The sequence below is a fragment of the Phoca vitulina genome, unplaced genomic scaffold (assembly GCF_004348235.1).
Source record: "Phoca vitulina isolate PV1807 unplaced genomic scaffold, GSC_HSeal_1.0 scaffold3, whole genome shotgun sequence".
NCBI lineage: Eukaryota > Metazoa > Chordata > Mammalia > Carnivora > Phocidae > Phoca > Phoca vitulina.
Genome location: NW_022589706.1, coordinates 53,873,839 through 53,893,602, shown reverse-complemented (window position 1 = coordinate 53,893,602; position 19,764 = coordinate 53,873,839). Strand labels below are relative to the sequence as shown.

General features: G+C 39.9%; 1 protein-coding gene across 1 annotated transcript in view; it reads right to left on the bottom strand.

Moving 5' to 3' along the window:
- Positions 1–3,136: 3,136 nt before the first annotated feature.
- MTHFD2L (methylenetetrahydrofolate dehydrogenase (NADP+ dependent) 2 like) overlaps positions 3,137–19,764 on the bottom strand; it is a 130,370-nt gene continuing 113,742 nt past the window's right edge. Inside the window, exon 8 of the mRNA XM_032400531.1 lies at positions 3,137–3,297. Coding sequence (XP_032256422.1) covers positions 3,185–3,297 — 113 coding nt within the window. The 3' untranslated portion in view covers positions 3,137–3,184. The remainder of the gene's footprint in view (positions 3,298–19,764) is intronic.

Here is a 19,764-nt window from a genome sequence, read left to right as displayed (position 1 = left end):
ATACAGAACTGGGTAGGAACTGAGAAGTGCCATGAATGTGTGCAGAAATGGCTGTGGGAGTTCAGGGGTGGGACTCATGCCAGTTTTCATGGACGAGTTTCATTTGAAGTGAACCTGGAATAACAAGGAAGATTTAGATGTGTAATAAGAGAAAGGATTCCAGGTGGAGAAAGGCACTGAGGGAGGCAGCGTGATGTAATGACAAGAGAGTGAGCTCTGGCTCACAGCAATCCAGACCTTGTTTTGAATTCCACGTCCACTATCCATTTGGCCCCGGCTGAGGCTTTTTAATAACCCCAAGGGTCAATTTCCTCATCTATCAAATGGAGACTGTCCATAACAACAAAAAAATAAAGCATGTAGCACACGCCAGGTGCTCTCTTAAGGATAGCCGTTGCTATTGAGCAAGAGTAGAGAGACACAGGGTGTGAAGAATGGTCAGCAAGGTCAGGGATTTAGTGGTTAGTACACGGTATTGAGTCCTAGATTTTCATCACTAGTCTCTTCCCAGACGGATGTTCTATCAGGACTCCGTGTATTATGTCATCAGCTGACACTCTTAAACTGAAGATAATCTCTTCTCCAAAATCAGCTCCGCTTTATAACTTTCTCATGTTAATCAATGATAATATCGTCTAGGCTCTAACTGCAATTGTCCTAATTCACCAAACATGGTCTGAATTATCCAGGCACTCTCTAAATCTATCTCTGCATACTTATTCAGCTGGATTTCCACCACTCTCCAACACACACCTTTCATTTTAGTCTGACTCTTGCTTTCATATATACATGCCAAACTCATTCTCACTTCCATATCTTTGTATTATTGTTCAATCCCCCTTCATTCTTCAGGGTCCTTTTTATAGATACTTGCAGGAGAAGGAAAGTTAATTCTCCAAAGCCCCACTGCATGGCTGTCATATGTCTATCTTTTACTCACCCCAAATATCCATAAATAAAGTCATGGTACCAACGAACCAATTTTATCTCCTTTATGTGTTGACAAAGGCTTCCTTTTCAACTGGGCTTCAATCAGACTCCTCTGAGTCTTCTTCTCGACTAGGCCCCCTGAGCCCAGTTTTAGCAAAGAATGCTGCTAAGTCAGTTTATGGAGACCCCCCCCCATACCTGATCAAGTTCCCATGCCCCACCCTTGATATCTGGCCTGCCTTCAGCAAGAATCCTGGTAAGCTAGTTTAGAAAGAATTCCCCTAACCTTGATATATAATCAATTTCCTCTTATAGTAATTTTCCACCTACTGATCCCCTTACTCTGCTCATTGGATGTTGATCCATAGCTGTCTTTGCTGTATTTGGAGTTGAGTTCAATCTTCTCTATTGCAATAGTATTGATCCCATTGCAATAGTCTTGGATAAAGTCTTCCTTATCATTTTTAACAAATGTCCGAACAATTTTTCTTTTCCAGTATTTTAGTCTCTAGAAAGATTCCCTCCTGAATTTTAGCCTAGCCAAAGGGCAGAAACCTTCCCAGAATAATTCCTCCTGTACTTTGAGGGGTTGGGGGTGGTGGGCTCAAAACTGCAGACTTCACCTTTTCCATGCACATGTATTTTGGGTCATTTTGTCTGTTTGGGGAATTTGAGGCCCTTAAGAATAAAATAGGCCCTTTCTGAAACGTTTGCTTGGGAGCTTTGAATTTAAACTTCTGTCGGGGTTATCAGACAAAGATTGGTCTGGACTGAATTTGGAATGGGCTATAGAACCTTTTCCTGCATGTTTAAGAAACTAGTACATTTCCCCAGTATGCTGTAAACAAATAGGTAACAATTCTACTCCTGAAACTAATATTACACTGTATGTTAACTAACTGGAATTTAAATAAAAACTTGAAACCACAAAAAAAAAAAAAAAGAAAGAAAAAAGAAATAGGTAACAAATATATGAACAAAAAAGTTATAAATATCTTAAGGAAAAAAGAAGACAGGTATTCTTCAAATTGCTTTTATTATACAGTTAAAATATGATTAATTATAAGTAGTCTATTTTCACACAATTGATCAGGAGCACACACTGGTAAAAACATGCACTGGGTAAGAATCATTGTTGGTACATAAACACACACTGGGATTGGGCATGAAAACAATACAATCAAGTACTTAGGGTAGTCTCAAAATAGCCTTCAACTGACATTCATGTGTATTTCCTAATTTAGATTGTGTTAGAAATATGACATCTACTCTGAGAACCAATTGCCATAACAGAAGAGGGAAGAACTGTGGGCAAAAATGCAGTAGATTTTTAGTTATAGCCTAAGGTTTAGCTTTGACACATTGTGTCATATTTTCCTATTAATTTCCGAATCTGTGAACAAACCTAATATTCATTCTTTAATGAAATCCTCACTCATAGTATACCATATTTTTCTAATATTTGTGGGAAAACACAACCACAGTTTTGTTTTATATGATTGGTTTTGGATTTTCCATTATTCCTCAAGGAAGGTATTATCCAAATATTTTTCTAGAAGAAGAAAGAAATTACATGTAAACCCAACATATTCTTACTACATTTTTACTATGGCAAGTAGTCATTCACAGTTTGAAATGATCATTATTACCTTTCTAAGCAGCACTGCATTTTTTTTGCCTTCTTTGTTTACTTTTCTTTCCTTGAATAGAGTGTCATTTCTCATTAAGATGCCTCGTAGGGTCCATTTGGGAGATACATGAATCAAGATTTTACTTTTAATATTTTATCTTTCTTTTAGCAAGTAAGCTCTTTTTCAGCATATGATAAACAATGTATATAAAAATTGAGCCTGCTTATGTCAAAACCTAAATTACATTTTACAAGGGCGCCCATTTGGCTGACAAGACGTTTGCTGAAAACATACTGTGTGTAATATTTGTGTCAAAAATATATTCATTTATTATGAGCCCTTTATTGTTTAACATTATGAACAAATATTATTCACAAAATAAACCACTGTTACCAAAGTTTTCATTGGAATTGTTTGTTTTTTCTTTTTTTTCCCCTAAAACTCAAAATCTGTTAGCAGGAAATGAGTCAGGTTGTATGAATCATCTGATCCACAATGATTCCATCCATGAAAAAATAAATACAATGTAGAAATAAATAGCTTTGTAGTAAAATATAAAGGTGTTTGCCCTTTGTCAAATAAATAAATAGCATGATTTCATTTGCCTTATTCTTTCATGTGACCTAGTAAATGAGTTTTTTAGCTGCCAGAAGGGTGTTCTTCAGAAGCATTGCCACCGTCATGGGTCCCACACCTCCAGGAACCGGAGTGATAAAGCTAGCCTTCTTCTTAACAGCTGATGGAGAAAACAGAAAGCCGTCTTTATTTTTACATTTTTCCGAGAATTTCATATTTTTAAATAACTAGTTAAAAGATAAATTGAGGCATATAAACATTTTTTTAAAGATTTCTTTTTAAGTAATCTTTACACCCAACGTGGGGCTCAAACTTATAAACCCGAGATCAAGCGTCACATGCTCAGGGCACATGGGTGGCTCACTGGGTTAAGCACCTGCCTTCGGCTTAGGTCATGATCCCAGGGTCCTGGGATTGAGCCCCACATCGGGTTCCCTGCTCAGCAGGGAGCCTGCTTCTCCCTTTCCCTCTGCCCCTCTCTCGTCTCTCTCTCTCTCAAATAAATAAATAAAATCTTAAAAAAAAAGAAGAGTCGCATGCTCTACCGACTGAGCCAGCCAGGCACCCCAAAAGTTTTTAAGAGTTTATTTGGGCATTTATCAATTTGAATTGGACAGCAGCGAACTGGAAGTGGTCAGCAGTGCTCCACCAACAAGGAGCTGGCGAGTGAGGTGGAAACAAAGCAAGGTCATTGTGGATCGGCTATCACTTAAAGCCTAATTGGCTGTATGTGACTGGTTGTCCTCAGGTTTTGATTTTGTAACCTTGGGGCATTTATAGGCTTAGATTTTGGTTTGCTTACATAGGCTGCCATGGCGTGAGAGCCCCAGGAGTCTAACAGCCTCCTTGTTTAATGAATTTAAGAGAATATAGTGGATTTTTCTGCATTACACATATAAATCTAAGAACCTCAAAGCATTTTTAGAATGAGGTAGCCTACAAACACTCACACACTTAAGCAAAAAATCCTGTGTATGTTATCTAATCAGCCTAAGAGGTAGGTTGAATCTCCATGCAGTTGGTTTTACATGATGAAAATCTATAACCCATGAGGGACCCAACTACCTGTAATTCCAGTTAACTACTTCTGAAATACATGATACTGGTCACAAAGGGGGAACAGGTTATAGACAGTTCAGCACACACCATTTGTTAAATTGATAAATTCCTGTTCTAACAACAGCGTCACTTATGTGTGGACAATACGTTCCAGTGCACGTCTAATAAAAGTCACCAAACATATTTGAATTACTGAGCATATACACATAGTCCTGTTCTAAGATATGCAGACTTCTTATTCAGTGAGTAGACTCAAAGAAAATGACAGAGAACTTTCAGCAAGTTTTATTTAAGAAATGTTTTCACACCCACATTATTACACGTGAATGGCCCCATGCTTTGACCTGCTGGTTTTATGCTTCACCGTGTGAATATGAACAATGAAGTTTTCCCAGATAACTCTTTCACAAAGTTAGCATAAACAATACTTCTTTAATGCATATTCTGACATTATTAGTCACATGTTTTTTAGATGTATGGCCTTTTACAAGTTTGCTCATGTATGCTTCTATAGGAAGCAAAACTAACAGATGTTTTCTAGATCGCAAGTATTATTTTTTGTACAATTTATATTGCCTTCTCGAAATAGGGTTTGTAAAGTTTACACTTACCTTATTTGAAGTTTAATAGTACACTAGAATTTTTTTAATCATAGGAAGAGCAAAGGAAGAGTATTCTTTTGCTTAAGTACAAATGGGCTTAAAGACATCACAAAAAAGAAAAAAATCCAGCTAGTATGTATTATCAATCTTCTCATGGTACGTAACAAAGACAAGATAAAGAATATTTATGATTTGGAAGGTAACGGATTAGTTTTCCAAAAAGCCCCTCGACACATGAACATTCCTTTTCCCTCGCCACACTTCCATCCAATGTCAAACAGTAGGCTACGTCACTAGCCATTCCACAAATAGGTATGAATTAGCAATCCTTTCCTCCTTTGCTCTAGCTATTCCTTCTACCTGCAATACTCTTCTATTTTATCCAAATAAGAATATCCTTATTATTCTTTAAAAGTCAATAAAATGTTACCTGGCTATAATTTTTCTCAAAAACTCACCCCTCCAATGTTGAATTAAAAGCCCCACCACCTGTGTGTTTCCAGTAACTTTCTACATAACTCTGTTATGGAAATGAACACACTGTGTTGTCTGTCCCCTTAACCAGGCATGGCACCTGGATGGTAGCAACCTAGACTTTACAGCTGGTGCTGTCACCATGGGGTTTAACCTTAGAGTCTCTCCATGTACAGGTCAGGCATTCAGTAAATTCTGATAAAGTGAACTAAATAGCCCTTGAAATTTATTTTTTTATTTTTATTTTTAAAAGATTTTCTTTATTTATTTGTCAGAGAGAGAATGAGTGCACAAACAGGGGAGCGGCAGGCAGAGGGAGAAGCAGGCTTCCTGCTGAGCAAGGAGCCCAATGGGGGACTCGATCCCAGGACCCTGGGATCATGACCTGAGCCGAAGGCAGACGCTTAGCCGACTGAGCCACCCAGGCATTCCTAGCCCTTGAAATTTAAAATCTAAAATCAATTTGTAGGAATGTGTCAGTGGATACAAACAATTTAGTTCAAGCTAATTTATTGAAAACCTCAAGCTACCTTCCAGGACCTTTACTATAGAATTGGAAAAGCCATGCCCTTAAAATATCAACGAATCTCTAGAAGAAATGTACTATGCTACTACTCTTTATTCTGATAATATTTAAAATCATGTATTTGTAAAGTACTGACTTTGAAATATCAATGGGTAAAAATAAAAGACGACTGAATGATATGGTAAATGAAGAACCAAGTACAAACTAAATCTTCAATGGAAAACAGAATGGTTCATTTCACAATCAAAAGGTAGATAAAATTCATCATGTCAGCGAATTTGCTCTGGGTAAATAGTCATTTTATATAATGTGGTTTTCAACTTTGAAAGGTAAAGTGGCTTGGAATTATGCATATGTAAAAAATAGTGATAACCATAGCTACTATCAGTTGAATACCTGCTACTTGCCAAGAACTTCATAAATATTATTTTAATAATTCCTATGGGATTATTATTTCATTTTAATAGATGGAGAAAGTGTGTCTCCCTGAAGTTAGAGTGACTTACCACTCCCTTATATGGTAGAGATGAGATTTACAGCCACGTTTGAAACATTCTACCGTTCCAGAATTCCACCCCATCCCAATGCAACCGTATTACCATGACCTGAATAAGTAGAAAAGTCCCAAGAAAGGCTCACGTGCCAAAAATTAATGCAGTTTTCTCAAAGCGTTTGGAGGAGAGTCTGAAAAAAGAAACAAGGAGGAAAGTTCTAATAAAGTAACTTTCCTACATTTTTACTCTGAGTACTCACAGCTCATCATCTCCAAATTACATCCAGCACCTCAAATCGCACGGCTGGCTGAGCAGTCTGAGTTGCTTTCTTCCCGGGCGTCAGATCAGATAAGCCACTGGTGTGCTCAGGTAACATGACACTTCCCTCTTCCAAATTAGGATTTTTCACAAAATGCTTACTCTTGTGTTCTTTTGCTCAAAAAACTGAGGTTTGGGGTGAAGGGAGAGGGATGGGGAATGAATGAGCTGTTGCACTGTTGAGCTGCCTGAAATCTGTAGCTTGGGTCTGCTTTTTTGCACACTTTACTGCTAGAAAGTAACATACATTTATCTTGCCTTGCCCACCACTTCACAGAAATACACTATGTGATGGGTAGTGGCTGCCCTAGCCCCGGCTACGGCTTCTCTGGACATTCACAAGCATTCAGTTGCATCAACGGAGCCCCGTACATTACTCACTAAGCAGAAGATTATATCACTATGAACATACCTGGCTATTCAAACACTGTTTCAAATATTTTTTTTTAATCTTTGAAACAAAGTGGGTGAATATGAGAATTAAGTTTGTACAGTCACGAGAAGTCAACTGTGATGAGTTTGACGGAAAAAAAAAAAACCCATATAAAGTCTCTATCCCTTTTGATTTGATTTTCAGGAGAATCTATATCTGAGAAAGAAATAGTTTATCTGCCTCTGGCTAGGGTTAATGTATCGTTTATTTACATAAGAACCAGGATGTGGAAGTATTGATTTCTCAAGAAAGGTAGGGAATTATCATTGGCAAATGCCAGTGGGTACAGATGCCAATGCTCAAAAGAAATTCTCTAGTCTAGTGATTTTGCATAACTATCTCAGGGCTGTCCTACATGACATGTTTACGAAGCGTCGGAAGTGGCTTGTGAGCTAAAATTAGTCATGTGAGAAAGAGTTAAATTCAATACGTTTGATGCTCTAAAAAGCATCTTCCCCAATCATGTCTGCAAGAGAGTAAGTTAACAAGCATTACATCACCAGAATAAGCTCTCATTGGCTGGTCTTTCCCTGAGGGCAGACAAAGGTTTGCACCTGCTTGTAGAAGACGATGCTTTTAAAGATTAATCCTATTATGTGTGGGGAAAAGCGTTCTATATGTTCTATTGAAATGAATTACAGAAGCACATTAAGGCAATAAGTTCCTTCAGAGACTTATTTACTCTGCATTTAGGTGTGAGGGAGTATGTATGTGTGTTAAGGAAAATGCCAAAAATTCTGTATGGATGAGAACCAGGTACAGGCTCCCCTCTGCTATCCAAAAGTAGAGCATTCCTAGGAAACCTTCCATAAGCCAAAATGGTGTAATTGAAGAAGCATATGCCATTAATTTACAGGGAAAAAAGGTTGAGCATGCCCAGACCTAAAAGATAACCTCTCTTTGGCTTTTCTGACATCTTAGGGCATCTCTTGCTAACAGATGCACAAAATAAATGGGGATAATCCAGCCGCCATCTATCTGCTCACAGATATGCTCACAGACACCGTTCACAGCTCTGGCGGCTGGATGCTCACATGCTGAGTGCAGTTCCCGGGGAAGGAGCGTGGCGGGGCCCCTCTCTCTGCTGGGGGTGCGCACTGTCTCTGCAATGCTCACTGCGAAGCAAATGCTGAGCGCTCTTTGCTTTGCACCTTTTCTTTCTCTTTCTTTCTTTCTTTTTCTTTCTTTTTCTTTTCTTTCTTTCTTTCTTTCTTTCTTTCTTTCTTTCTTTCTTTCTTTCTTTCTTTCTTTCTTTCTTTCTTTCTTCTTTCTTTCTTTCTTTCTTTTTTTTTTCAGAAAAGCTAAAATCCTCATTGCATTTCTATCACTTAGCGAAAACAGATACTAATGTCATTTTTTCGGTAAAAGTAAAGTGGCAACATGAACTTTCAAAAAGCAGGGGAACATGCATTAGATCTTGATCGATATCAGGATTTTCACGAGAGGCTTGTGAACGGGATTGCACAATCAGAATTAGATTCAATTTCATGAAGTTAACATGATTCTAGAGTTACTGAAACTGATGGTGAACGCAAATAAAACAACCATCAGAGCCTATTGTTTTCTGCATGGAACCTGGTCTGGGGCATGAGATTCACAGGAAAATGACTTGGTCATGCTTCAGGCTGGTTTCTGAAAATGAAGACTATTTTGAGGAAAGGCAATGATTATCCTGCCAATTTATTTCAATGATCTCTCTATAAACTGTAGACACTGCAAAGTAAATTCTATAGATTTCCTTGAGAGTGATAGGGTTCTGCCAGCATGATCTAGAATATCAGAGAGTATGTTCAGTTGTATAGAAAGAAAAGAGATGACCATTTAAAACCAGTCATTTGGGATGCAAGACTTGACTTGGCACATTCTACTCTTTGTTTGACATACCCTTCCTGCACTTTTCCACCTGATGAATAGTTATTCTTCCTTTGCAGACCTGGCCTAATGTCACTTCCTCCATGGTGCTCATTAACTCCCCAGGCTGAGTGAACTGTTCACTCACTGATCCATGAAACTTAGCAGAGTGATTTTCAAATTTGCAGCCATAATGCATGGTGGAACCCACCTCCTGAGAAAGGAATTCACACGACATATACCTCCTCCCACCTCTAGATTCTAGTGCACACCGCTGAGGATCGTTTGCTAAAGTGAGATTTCTAATAGTGTTGGTTTGAGGGGGAGGGGGTTATGCATGTTAACAGCAGCAAAGAGGAAGTTTAATACAAGGGTGAAATTCATTGCTTCATTAAGCTACCTCACTTGGGGATTTCTTGCTTCCCAGTCAGGCCACCGGCAAACGCCAGCAAGCAAATGTGTGAGTCGCAGTTGTTAATGCCCCATCCGTCAAAGCAAGTCACGTGGTCAAACTCATATTGAAAGTCTTAGGATAAGAAGAATGGTAAAGCCACAGAGCCAAAGGGATGTGCACATGAGGACAGAAGCAATACCTAATCATTTTTTTTTTATAATCTACTATAATAGTCTTTTGGCTTAGAGACGAAATCTCTAACCTGCTGCCAGATTCATTCTTTCAAACACAGATTATTAGATCACTTCAGCTTTGAAACATTCGATGAATCTTCACTGTCTTCTGGGACAAAGTATAGAGTGTTTATACTTGTGGCAGTTAAGATCTTTTAGGAGATCTAGGCCCTCCACCCGGGTCTGGCGTTATTTCCCAACCCTTGCATATTTTCCTAACTTATTCACCGTTCCCACACTGGCTCCAGTTTGGCCCAGACAGAGTCACCACAAATGTTTCTTGAGGAAGACAGCCAGAGCCACTGTCCCCTGGAGCTGATAGCGTAGCTAGGAGATGGATATTAAAAAGATAATCACCCAAATAATAATTGAACTCTGCCTAGGAAATGTGCCACATGTGTGAAATGTGAGGAGGCCCTCACTGAGCCCTGCACACCGATGTGAACGATTACTCATGAAGGATACTAATAGCAACATAAAAGACATCAAAATGTCCTTCAACAACTTAGGTAAGAATGAAAGAAAATGTATGTGACCATTAATCTTTGGTACCAGCAACCTATGCTTCATGACAGGGTGTCTCTGGCTGGTATGTTCTCTGTCATTATTTCTTCTGGAAACTTCATGTTCCCAGGTTCCTAGGGTCTGGACTTAATAATCCAAACTCTCACCTAAGATACTTTGTTAGGAAGACTTAATAATTCTTTGGCAGATAGTGAATTTCTGCTTTGGTGCATTACATACTACTCCAAAGTCTCCAGATAATGGAATTTCCAGATGTACCTACACAATCGATTTTGCTGGTATAGCTTGGAAGTTGTATGTTCTGGCAGAGTCAAACAATATATTTGTGCTTTATAAATGTATTTTTGGGTGGAGGATGAGGAACTCATGTCTCAAGTTCCTGTAATATTGTTGTATTTCTCTTTGTATTTTGTCCAGTTCTCTGCCATTTTTAAGGAAGTACTCCATGACCCGTGTCAGATTTGCAACAAGGCTACAACTAATTTTTAAAGCCAACTTCCTTCCCCAAAAGGAAAAGGAATGATTCCTTAGTTGTGGCAAGACAGCCGATGAAAATTTCCTGTTTTTTTCATATGAATTTCAGCCTTCTAGTATGCAGGTATAATTGTCTAAGTTAAATGTTTGGAGAATTTTCCCATGCTTCTAAATGCAGGCCATTTAGACATGACCTCTCAAACACATCCACTATAATGAAGGGGAGACAAGCTTCAGGAAAATGAAGTACATGAATAACAACCAGAAAAACCTGACTGGCATAGGACTGGAGAAATAGTATGACTCAGGAGGTAATATGGAAAACATTCCACTTTCTCATATGGTTGATATAAAAATGACACTTAAGAGCATGATGAGCCGGAGAGAGTAAAGGGCTCCTTGGCGAGTGAATGGCTCACCACTGAACTCTTGCAAGGCAACAAGGAATCAGACACCTCAAAGGAAATTCACTATGCTTCCTCTTGCATTTATCTGGTTGCCTGATTCTGGGGTTTCTACAAGATTTCTATATTTATTAGGACATTCATTATCTCAGCACCCTTTGGGGCAGTAATGGGACAGAGAGGATTAATGCCTTAATGGAGTAAAAGAGTAAGACTCTGATCCACATTTCTAGATGGATTGTGCTGGCTTTATTAGCTTTATTTAAGTTGCACTTACAAATGCATCCCTCACCTATTTGCTGTGCCATTTGTATGTGTAAGGTGGCTAAGCCTTTTTTTCCCTTTACTTTTCTTCTTACATTAAATCAAATCTCCACATTTCCAGCTACCTGCCTCATAGATGTGAATACCAAAAGATACTTCTCATACCACTCAGGATGCATTCAATGGAGCCAAATGGCAAATCAATCACCGAATAAAAATCTGAAATTGCTTTCTGTGAACTCTGTCTATGACCCATCCGTGGAACCTCCTTGCTGACCATGGATGGTATCAGCTACCAGTGCCAGTTTCCATTTCGGTAGGCAGGAGTTAAGGATTACCGCAATGTGTATTTCTAGTACTCGACCAAAAAGACGAACACTATCTCCCTTTCATTACTTCTTGAGAAGAAACAAAATCATCATGTACTCCTGTCATTCTCCCCAGTCCCTTTTCCTCAAGCCACCGAACATTCCTATCATACAGTGAGAAATCTGTAAACTAGATAGGCTGTTTGGAGTGTCCTCCAAATCTGTTGGCAAAGCCTGGATGTCGGTAGCCTGCCATCATCAACCCAAAATACTAGGAGATAAAATCTCCTTCCAGAGATATTTCTACTTTAGTATGGAGCCCTGGGAAACAACTACAAAAAAATCTCGTTAGGTGTAAAAGAAGAAGAAAGACTTGCAGAGGCAGCAGCCCTTCTCTTGTTCCTGTGGATGTCCTTTCTGTGCTTCAACTTTTAACTCCTCTATGAAGGTAGAGTGCTCAATGTCAAATATGTTCTTCTACAAAGAATGTCTTTAAAGCTGACCTGATTTCAAAGACCTAGACTTCACAATGAGCACCGTGTTGTAAAATGTAAGGGTGCGGTGAGCCACAGTGGGGGTAGCTGGCTCCCCGAGAAGGATCTCAGAGGGACCATGACTACTTGTTTTATGAAATGACCTGTACAGGCACTATGACCAGTGTTTGTAGCAGTCTGTCTAACAGGGACTTTTGCAAATTTCCATCCACTTTTTAAAAATGACTGGAAGAGGGGAGCTTGGGTGGCTCAGTTGGTTAAGTGTCCGACTCTTGGTTTCGGCTCAAGTCATGATTTTAGGGTAGTGAGATCCAGCCCTGCGTCGGGCTCCGAGCTGAGTCTGCTTCAGAATCTCTCTTCCTCTCCCTCTCCCCCTCTTGCTCGTTCTCTCTCTCTCTCAAATAAATAAATAAATCCTAAAAAAAAGATTGGAAGAAATCACCTCTGGGTTAAAGTGTTAGGTCTTCCCTTATCCTAAAGCTGGACTTTCGGGCTACCTTGTAATCATCTATCACAAAAAGTTGATATTTTGAGTCAGATTGGCCATATTGTTACGAACTGAATGTTTGTGTCCCTCCAAAATTTGTATGTTCAAATCCTAACCTAGGATGTGATGGTATTAGGAGGTGGGGCCTTGGGGAGGTGATTAGGTCATGAGGGTGGAGCCCTCAGGAATGGGATTAATGCCTTTATTAAAGAGACCCCATAGAGCTCTCCCACTATTTGCACTATATGAGGATACAATGAGAAGTTAGCTGTCTGTAACCCAGAAGAGGGTCCTCATCAGAATCCAACTATGATGGCACTGTGATCTTGGGCTTCCAGCATCCAGAACTGTGAGAAATAAACGCTTACTGTTTAAGCTACCCAGTTTGTGGTAATTTGTTATAGCAGCCTGAACTAAGACACATACCATCAAACTAAATGATTAACGCTGAACACTGAGTTGGTGGGGAGTCACTTCAACTTTTTTTGTTTGTTTTGTTTGTTTGTTTTACAATATCACAGATTAATAGTTCTGTATAAGTGATCTACTTCAAAGAAAGTACCATTTCCTTAGAAACTGGTAATACTCCCTTACTTTCCCATCTTGTAGAACACATACTTGGAAGTAAATAGTGCCAAAATCATTTCCAAAAGAAGCTTACTTTAAATCAAAGCAGATGGACAAAGGGAAAAGAGAAAAAAAGAAAAAAGAGAGGAAGGCAAACCATAAAACAGACTCTTAACTATAGAGAACACACTGAGGGTTGCTGGAAGGGAGGTGGGCAGGGGCATGGGTTAAATGGGTGATGGGGATTAAGGAGGGCATTTGTTGTGATGAGCACTGGGTGTTATTTGTAAGTGATGAATCACTAAATTCTACTCCTGAAACTATTATTACACTATATGTTAACTAACTAGAATTTAAATAAAAGCTTGAAACATTAAAAAAAAGAAGAAACTTATTTTAACATGTAATCTGGAGAATATAAATTCCATGAAAGCAGAAACTTTATCCTATGCATGCCTATATCCCCAGTACCTTGAAGGTATGCTGAATGAGAAATGTGTGTTGCGTAAATCAATGGATGTATTATTACTGGATCTGGATTGTTGTAGGTTAATAATATGTTTGATGCTACCTTGAGTGGCAGCTTTTGTTCCCATTAAGGCAACTTTAAGGAATTACTTCTGTAATGTAAGAGTCACATTAGAGATTTATAACTACAGAGGAGGATCATACACCTGACCAATGGTATGACTAAGAAGGCTGAGCCCTGCTGTGGGATAGAGAGACAAAAGAAATATAGGACAAGAAGCTCACCTTACAGAGGCATACAATTCAGTAGACAACAACTGAGTAGAAGTATAAGGCAGTATAGGATTAAGAACAAAATGAACAAGACAGATGGGACCTACTATAGGAACTTGGAGAAGGTGGGGATAAGCATGAGTGCTTTAAAGTGGATTCATATGATTTTTGGGTGAAGAGTAGACTTGGCCAGAAGAGAGTTGAAGCCAGAAAAGCAATGAGGGACAGGGTGGTAACCGCAATGCAAAGTTATGTATTTCTGGATTAGTACCGAAGTGAGCATGGAGAGGAGGTGAGTGATGGGAGCGTGCGCCTGCGCGCATGCGCATGCACACGCGCACGCACACACGCGCACGCGAACACACACACACACTGTCTTCTGCTAGGCACTGTGCTCAGCAAGTCACATACATTAGCTCATGTGAGGTGCTTATTTCATTTAATCTTCATAACAACTTTATAAGATAACCATTATTATCTCAGTTTTTCAGATGATAAAATCAAGTCTCAGAGAGGTGAAGTGATTTGCCTAAGATCATAATTGTTTTATGCAATAGAACTAGGATTCAAACCTAAGTCAGCCTGACTGCAAATTATAATCTTTTAAGACTGGACATAATATACAAAGACCATGGAGTGACAAGGTAATTCTCAGGTTTCAAAGGTGAAATACTGAACATTCACAAGACATCTGGAAGTGACTATAGTAAAAGAAGAGAACATAGAGATTAAAAGCTGCTTTAAAAGCATTCCAGGGGCGCCTGGGTGGCTCAGTCATTAAGCATCTGCCTTCGGCTCAGGCCATGATCCCAGGGTCCTGGGATTGAGCCCCACATCAGGCTCCCTGCTCCACGGGAAACCTGCTTCTCCCTCTCCCACTCCCCCTGCTTGTGTTCCCTTCTCTCACTGTGTCTCTCTCTGTCAAATCAATAAAATCTTAAAAAAAAAAAAAAAAAAGCATTCCACAGGTTTGAGTTCCACATCTAGTAGTTTCTTAGAAAATGGTACTGGGCTTCTATAATAATTCTAGACCTCTTTTGTCCTCATATTTTGACTACTGGGTTAGAATTTTGAGGAATAATTCTGGCCAGATAGAGTCCCAAATTATAGAGTCCCTTTTGTTGTAGGAGGTATGTCATGTCAAGTAGAGATGCTCTGAAGAATGCAAAGTAAGCCTCCAGCTACTCAGGGCACAATTCGTGATTGTTTACAATGTCCTGTTTTCCTTGTTCAACAATGGTGAGCCGACTATTGGGTACAAAAGACCTTTTGCAATTTTTCTTCTTTGCCTTTGGTCTGCTATTTCTCACCGGGAAAGAGCCCCTTCTTCTCTCTCTCTCTGTCCACTCTCTACCCTATATACACACACACATTAGGTAAAACTCATCTCAAAAGGATTCTAGAACTGGCACCTGTACTCTTGCTTACTTGAAAACTCTTAGAGTCATAATTGATTCTTCTCTTTCTTTTATATCTAATCATTCAGCCAATCCTTCCAACTCTTCCTTTAAATTATATCTACCATCTAACCACCTGTTAACACCTTCATCCATTACCGTGCTGGCCCACACCCCATCTTGGATAATTTCTTACTTGGATAATTACAATAGCCTCCTAACAGGTACCCTATTTATATCCTAACCTCTCTAAGGTCTATTTGCCATCAGTAGCCAGAGTGATCCTGTTAAAACGCAAGTCAAATGTCATTTCTTTGCCCCAAATCCTCTAATAGCTTTCCACCGCACTTAAAGTAAAATCCAAATTTCTTTCCACAGCCCTGCATGATGTGGCACCTTTGCTGCTACCTCTTTGACTTTATTCCCCACTGTTCTTCCCCCTATTTACTCTGTGCCCATGACAGCCAGTAGGCATGCTGATCCTCAAGGCCTCACACTTGCTGCTCCATGTGTGTGGACTGTCCCTCTCCCGTACGCCCACATGGCTCTCTCCCTCACTTTGTTCAGGCTGGCAGTGCACCTTCCCTGAACACCCTTTTTAAGCGACCTTACTCTATAATTCTCTAGCCTCCCTGATGTTGTTTTGTTTTTGTAACAGCAACACTGCCTAATATATTACATGGATATGTATATATTTGTTTATTACCTGTCCTCTCCCACCAGATGTAAGTTACCTGTGGGTTAGGACTTCGCCTGTTCAGATCACTGTCGCGCCTCGAGTGCCTATCACAACGCCTGACACGTAACATTGCTCCAAACCCTCCTGCATCCCAGCCTCAGCCTCTCTCTGGCTTCTAGGAATTCCTGAGAGGGCTAAGGGAGGCTCCTTCCCTTCCCACTGTGCTCCTCAGCTCTGTTTGCAAAGGGCTGTTGTGAGGGACCAGAGAAGCCCCTCGGACTACAGTGCTGGGAATCATAGGCCAGGAAGAAAAATCACTGGCAGGAAACAGGCTCAGCTGTTGGGACCCCTGCAAGGCTGGTATAGACCATCCTTGGTGTAGTTTAAGAAAAGGGCAGGTTGTGGGGTGCCTGGGTGGCTCAGTCGTTAAGCGTCTGCCTTCGGCTCAGGTCATGGTCCCAGGGTCCTGGGATCAAGCCCCGCATCGGGCTCCCTGCTCAGCGGGGAGCCTGCTTCTCCCTCTCCCACTTCCCCTGCTTGTGTTCCCTCTCTTGCTGTCTCTCTCTCTGTCAAATAAATAAATAAAATCTTTAAAAAAAAAAAAAAAAAAAGAAAAGGGCAGGTTGTAAGCCCGGGATCTGAGCCTTGTCTTTTCCCTTACTGTCCAGGGCAGTTGGCTTAGGGGTCCCCTTTCCCTCCCTCCCGAGGACCATCTCTCCCCATCCACATATTCCTCTCCAAGTTTAAGCACAGACTCTCATGAAAATTGTTCTCCCCAGTAGTTCAATGAACTGCTGTTAATCCTGTGTCATCCCTCTGCAGCCTAGAGGGTGAGGTAACCTAGCTCCAGGATGGCACTTGGCCCCATTGCTCTGCCAACCTATCCATGGGAGGGTGCACACAGGACCCCACAGGAGGCTCCAAAGAGCAAGCAGAGCATTGAGGAGCAGAGAGCAAACAAATAACACCAGGAGGGAAAGGCCCTACCCTCGCCCCAGTACCCACTGTGTCCCAGCCTGAACCTAGATCCCTCACACTCTAGTTTTTAAATTTTTAAATTGAGACATAATTTATATAAAACATTGTTTAAGCTTAAAACGTACAACCTGGTGATTTGATACATTTATATATTACAATATGATTACCATCCTAGCTTTATTTAACACCTCTATCACACCACATAATTGTAATTTCTTTTTTGTGGGAAAACATTTCAGATCTAGTTTTTAAAGCAATTTTGAAATATATAATATGGTATTATTGGCTATAATCACTATGCTGTGCATTAGAGCTCTAGAACTTATTCACTTTCTAGTTGCATCTTCCCAGTTCCCCCACCCCCCAGCCCCTGGTAACTACCATTCTACTCTGCTTCTACAAGTTCAGCTTTTTCAGATTCCACATATAAGTAATACCACACAGCATTTGTCTTTGTCTGACTTATCTCATTAAACATAATGCTCTCAAGGTCCATCCATGTTGTCACAAATGGCAGGATTTCCTTCTATCTCATGGTTGAAAATATTCAATATTTCAATATTTCAATAATAAATAATAAAATATTCAATAATTCAATATTCAATACCACATCTTCTTTACCCCTTCATCCACTGACTGACACTTTTGTTTCCGTATCTTGGCTATTGTGAATAATGCTGCAATGAACATGGTTACACAGATATCTTTTTGATATCCTGTTCTCATTTCTTTTGGATACATACCCAGAAGTGGGATTGCCGGATCATAAAATCAACATACAGAAATCAGTTTTGTTTCTAAACACTAACAATGAAATAAATTAAAAAGAAATAAAGAAAACTATCCCATTCACAACAGTATCAAAAACAATAAAATACTTAGGAATAAATTGAACTAAGGAAATTAAGGATCTGTACAATGGAAACTACATGACTTTGATGAAGAAAATTGAAGAGGACACACAGAAAAGTGGAAAGATATCCCATGATCATGGGCTGGAAGAATTAATAGTGTTAAAGTGTTGATACTACCCAAAGCCATCTACAGATTCAACGCAGTTCCTACCAAAATTCCAATGGCATTTTTCACAGAGATAGAAAAAAAAAACTGTATGAAACCACTAAAGACCCTGAATAGTCATAGCAATCCTGAGAAAGAGGAACTAAGCTAGAGGCATCACACTTCCTGATTTCAAACTATACTACAAAGCTATAGTAATTAAGACATTATGGTACTGGCATAAAAACAGACACATAGACCAATGGAACAAAGTAGAAAGCCCAGAAATAAACTGCTGCATATAAGGTCAACTATTGTTTGACAAGGGAGCCAAGAACACTTAATGGGGAAAGGGTACTGTCTTCAGTAAATGGTTCTGGGAAAACTAAAGAACAACACATAGGAAAATGACATTGGACCCCTGTCTTTTCTACTTATAAAAATTAAGTCCAAATGAATTAAAGACTTAAACATAAAACTGGATACCATAAAATTTCTAGAAGAAAACATAGGGGGAAAGCTCCTTGACATTGGTCTTAGAAATGATTTTTTGGATATGACACCAAAAGCAAAGGAAACAAAAGCAAAAATCAACAAGTGGGACTACATCAAACAAAAAAAAAACCTTTCTGCACAGCAAAAGAAACAATCAACAAAATGAAAAGGCAATCTATAGAATAGGAGAAAATATTTGCAAATCATATATCACATAGGGGTTATTACCCAAAATACCTTATAAAAAATACCTGAAGAATGTAAAACAACTAATAAACAAAGAAAAAAAATATAATTAAAAAATGGACAGAAGACACAGACATTTTTCCAAAGAAGACATCTAAATGGCCAACTAGTACATGAAAAGATGCTCAGCATCACCCATCATCAGGGAAATGCCTGGCAGGGCATACACACAAAAACCTCAGTACTTGAACCAAGAGACAGGCAGAGTCTGTGTGGGGATCAGCAGATGGGGCTTTCTCATAGGCTTGTCCCTAGTTCCTGCAGGTTTGACCCAGTTTACTTACCTAAAGCTGCCTAAAAGTACCACTGCCCTCACTACTGGAGTCTCTCTGGGATGTGTCTGGCCCAGGCCTTTGGTCTCCAGCAGAACCTCATGGCAGCAGCAATAGCCCCATCTCTTGAGGCTGGGGGCCCTGCGTCCACTGCAGACTCCCACCCTGAGGCCTCCAGCCCACTTCTTGGCCAAATGACCCAATTCAGTCAAGGCTGGCCTGCCCTCTTGTTATTCTATGTATCTGGGATTCTCGCCTCACCCACTCTGATCTATCCTTGGACACTCTGGGAACACTTTCTCAAGAGGCAGATCACCTGGGGCCAGTTTGTGCCACAGTAAGATGAGTAGGGGCAGAAGGAAGCTCAGGGACTACCCCAGCTGGCTACCCTCCCAGTAGCTCGCCCTAAGCAGACCTCATTCTCTCCTGACACATCTCACTGCGTGGGTTTATCTTTCTTGTCTGGTCACAATAAGTAGTAATTCATATGCTTTTCCTATTCAGGACCAGTTGCAGATGGTGGCTGAGTCAAGGCTGAGATCTAGATCTGTTCCCCTTGCTATTTTTCCAACTCCTGAATATATGGCATGACATGCATTTCAGTAAAAGTATGGCTTAGTGAATTTGAAGGGCTACACAGAAAATATCAGTGATGATCAAGAGATCAAAAGTAAGGTCAGTAAAGTGACATGAAAAATGAAAACCACAAAGGGACTTGATATAATTTTCTTTTTTTTTTTTTTAAAGATTTTATTTATTTATTTGACAGAGAGAGAGAGAGACACAGCGAGAGAGGGAACACAAGCAGGGGGAGTGGGAGAGGGAGAAGCAGGCCTCCCATGGAGCAGGGAGCCCGATGTGGGGCTTGATCCCAGGACTCTGGGATCATGACCTGAGCTGAAGGCAGATGCTT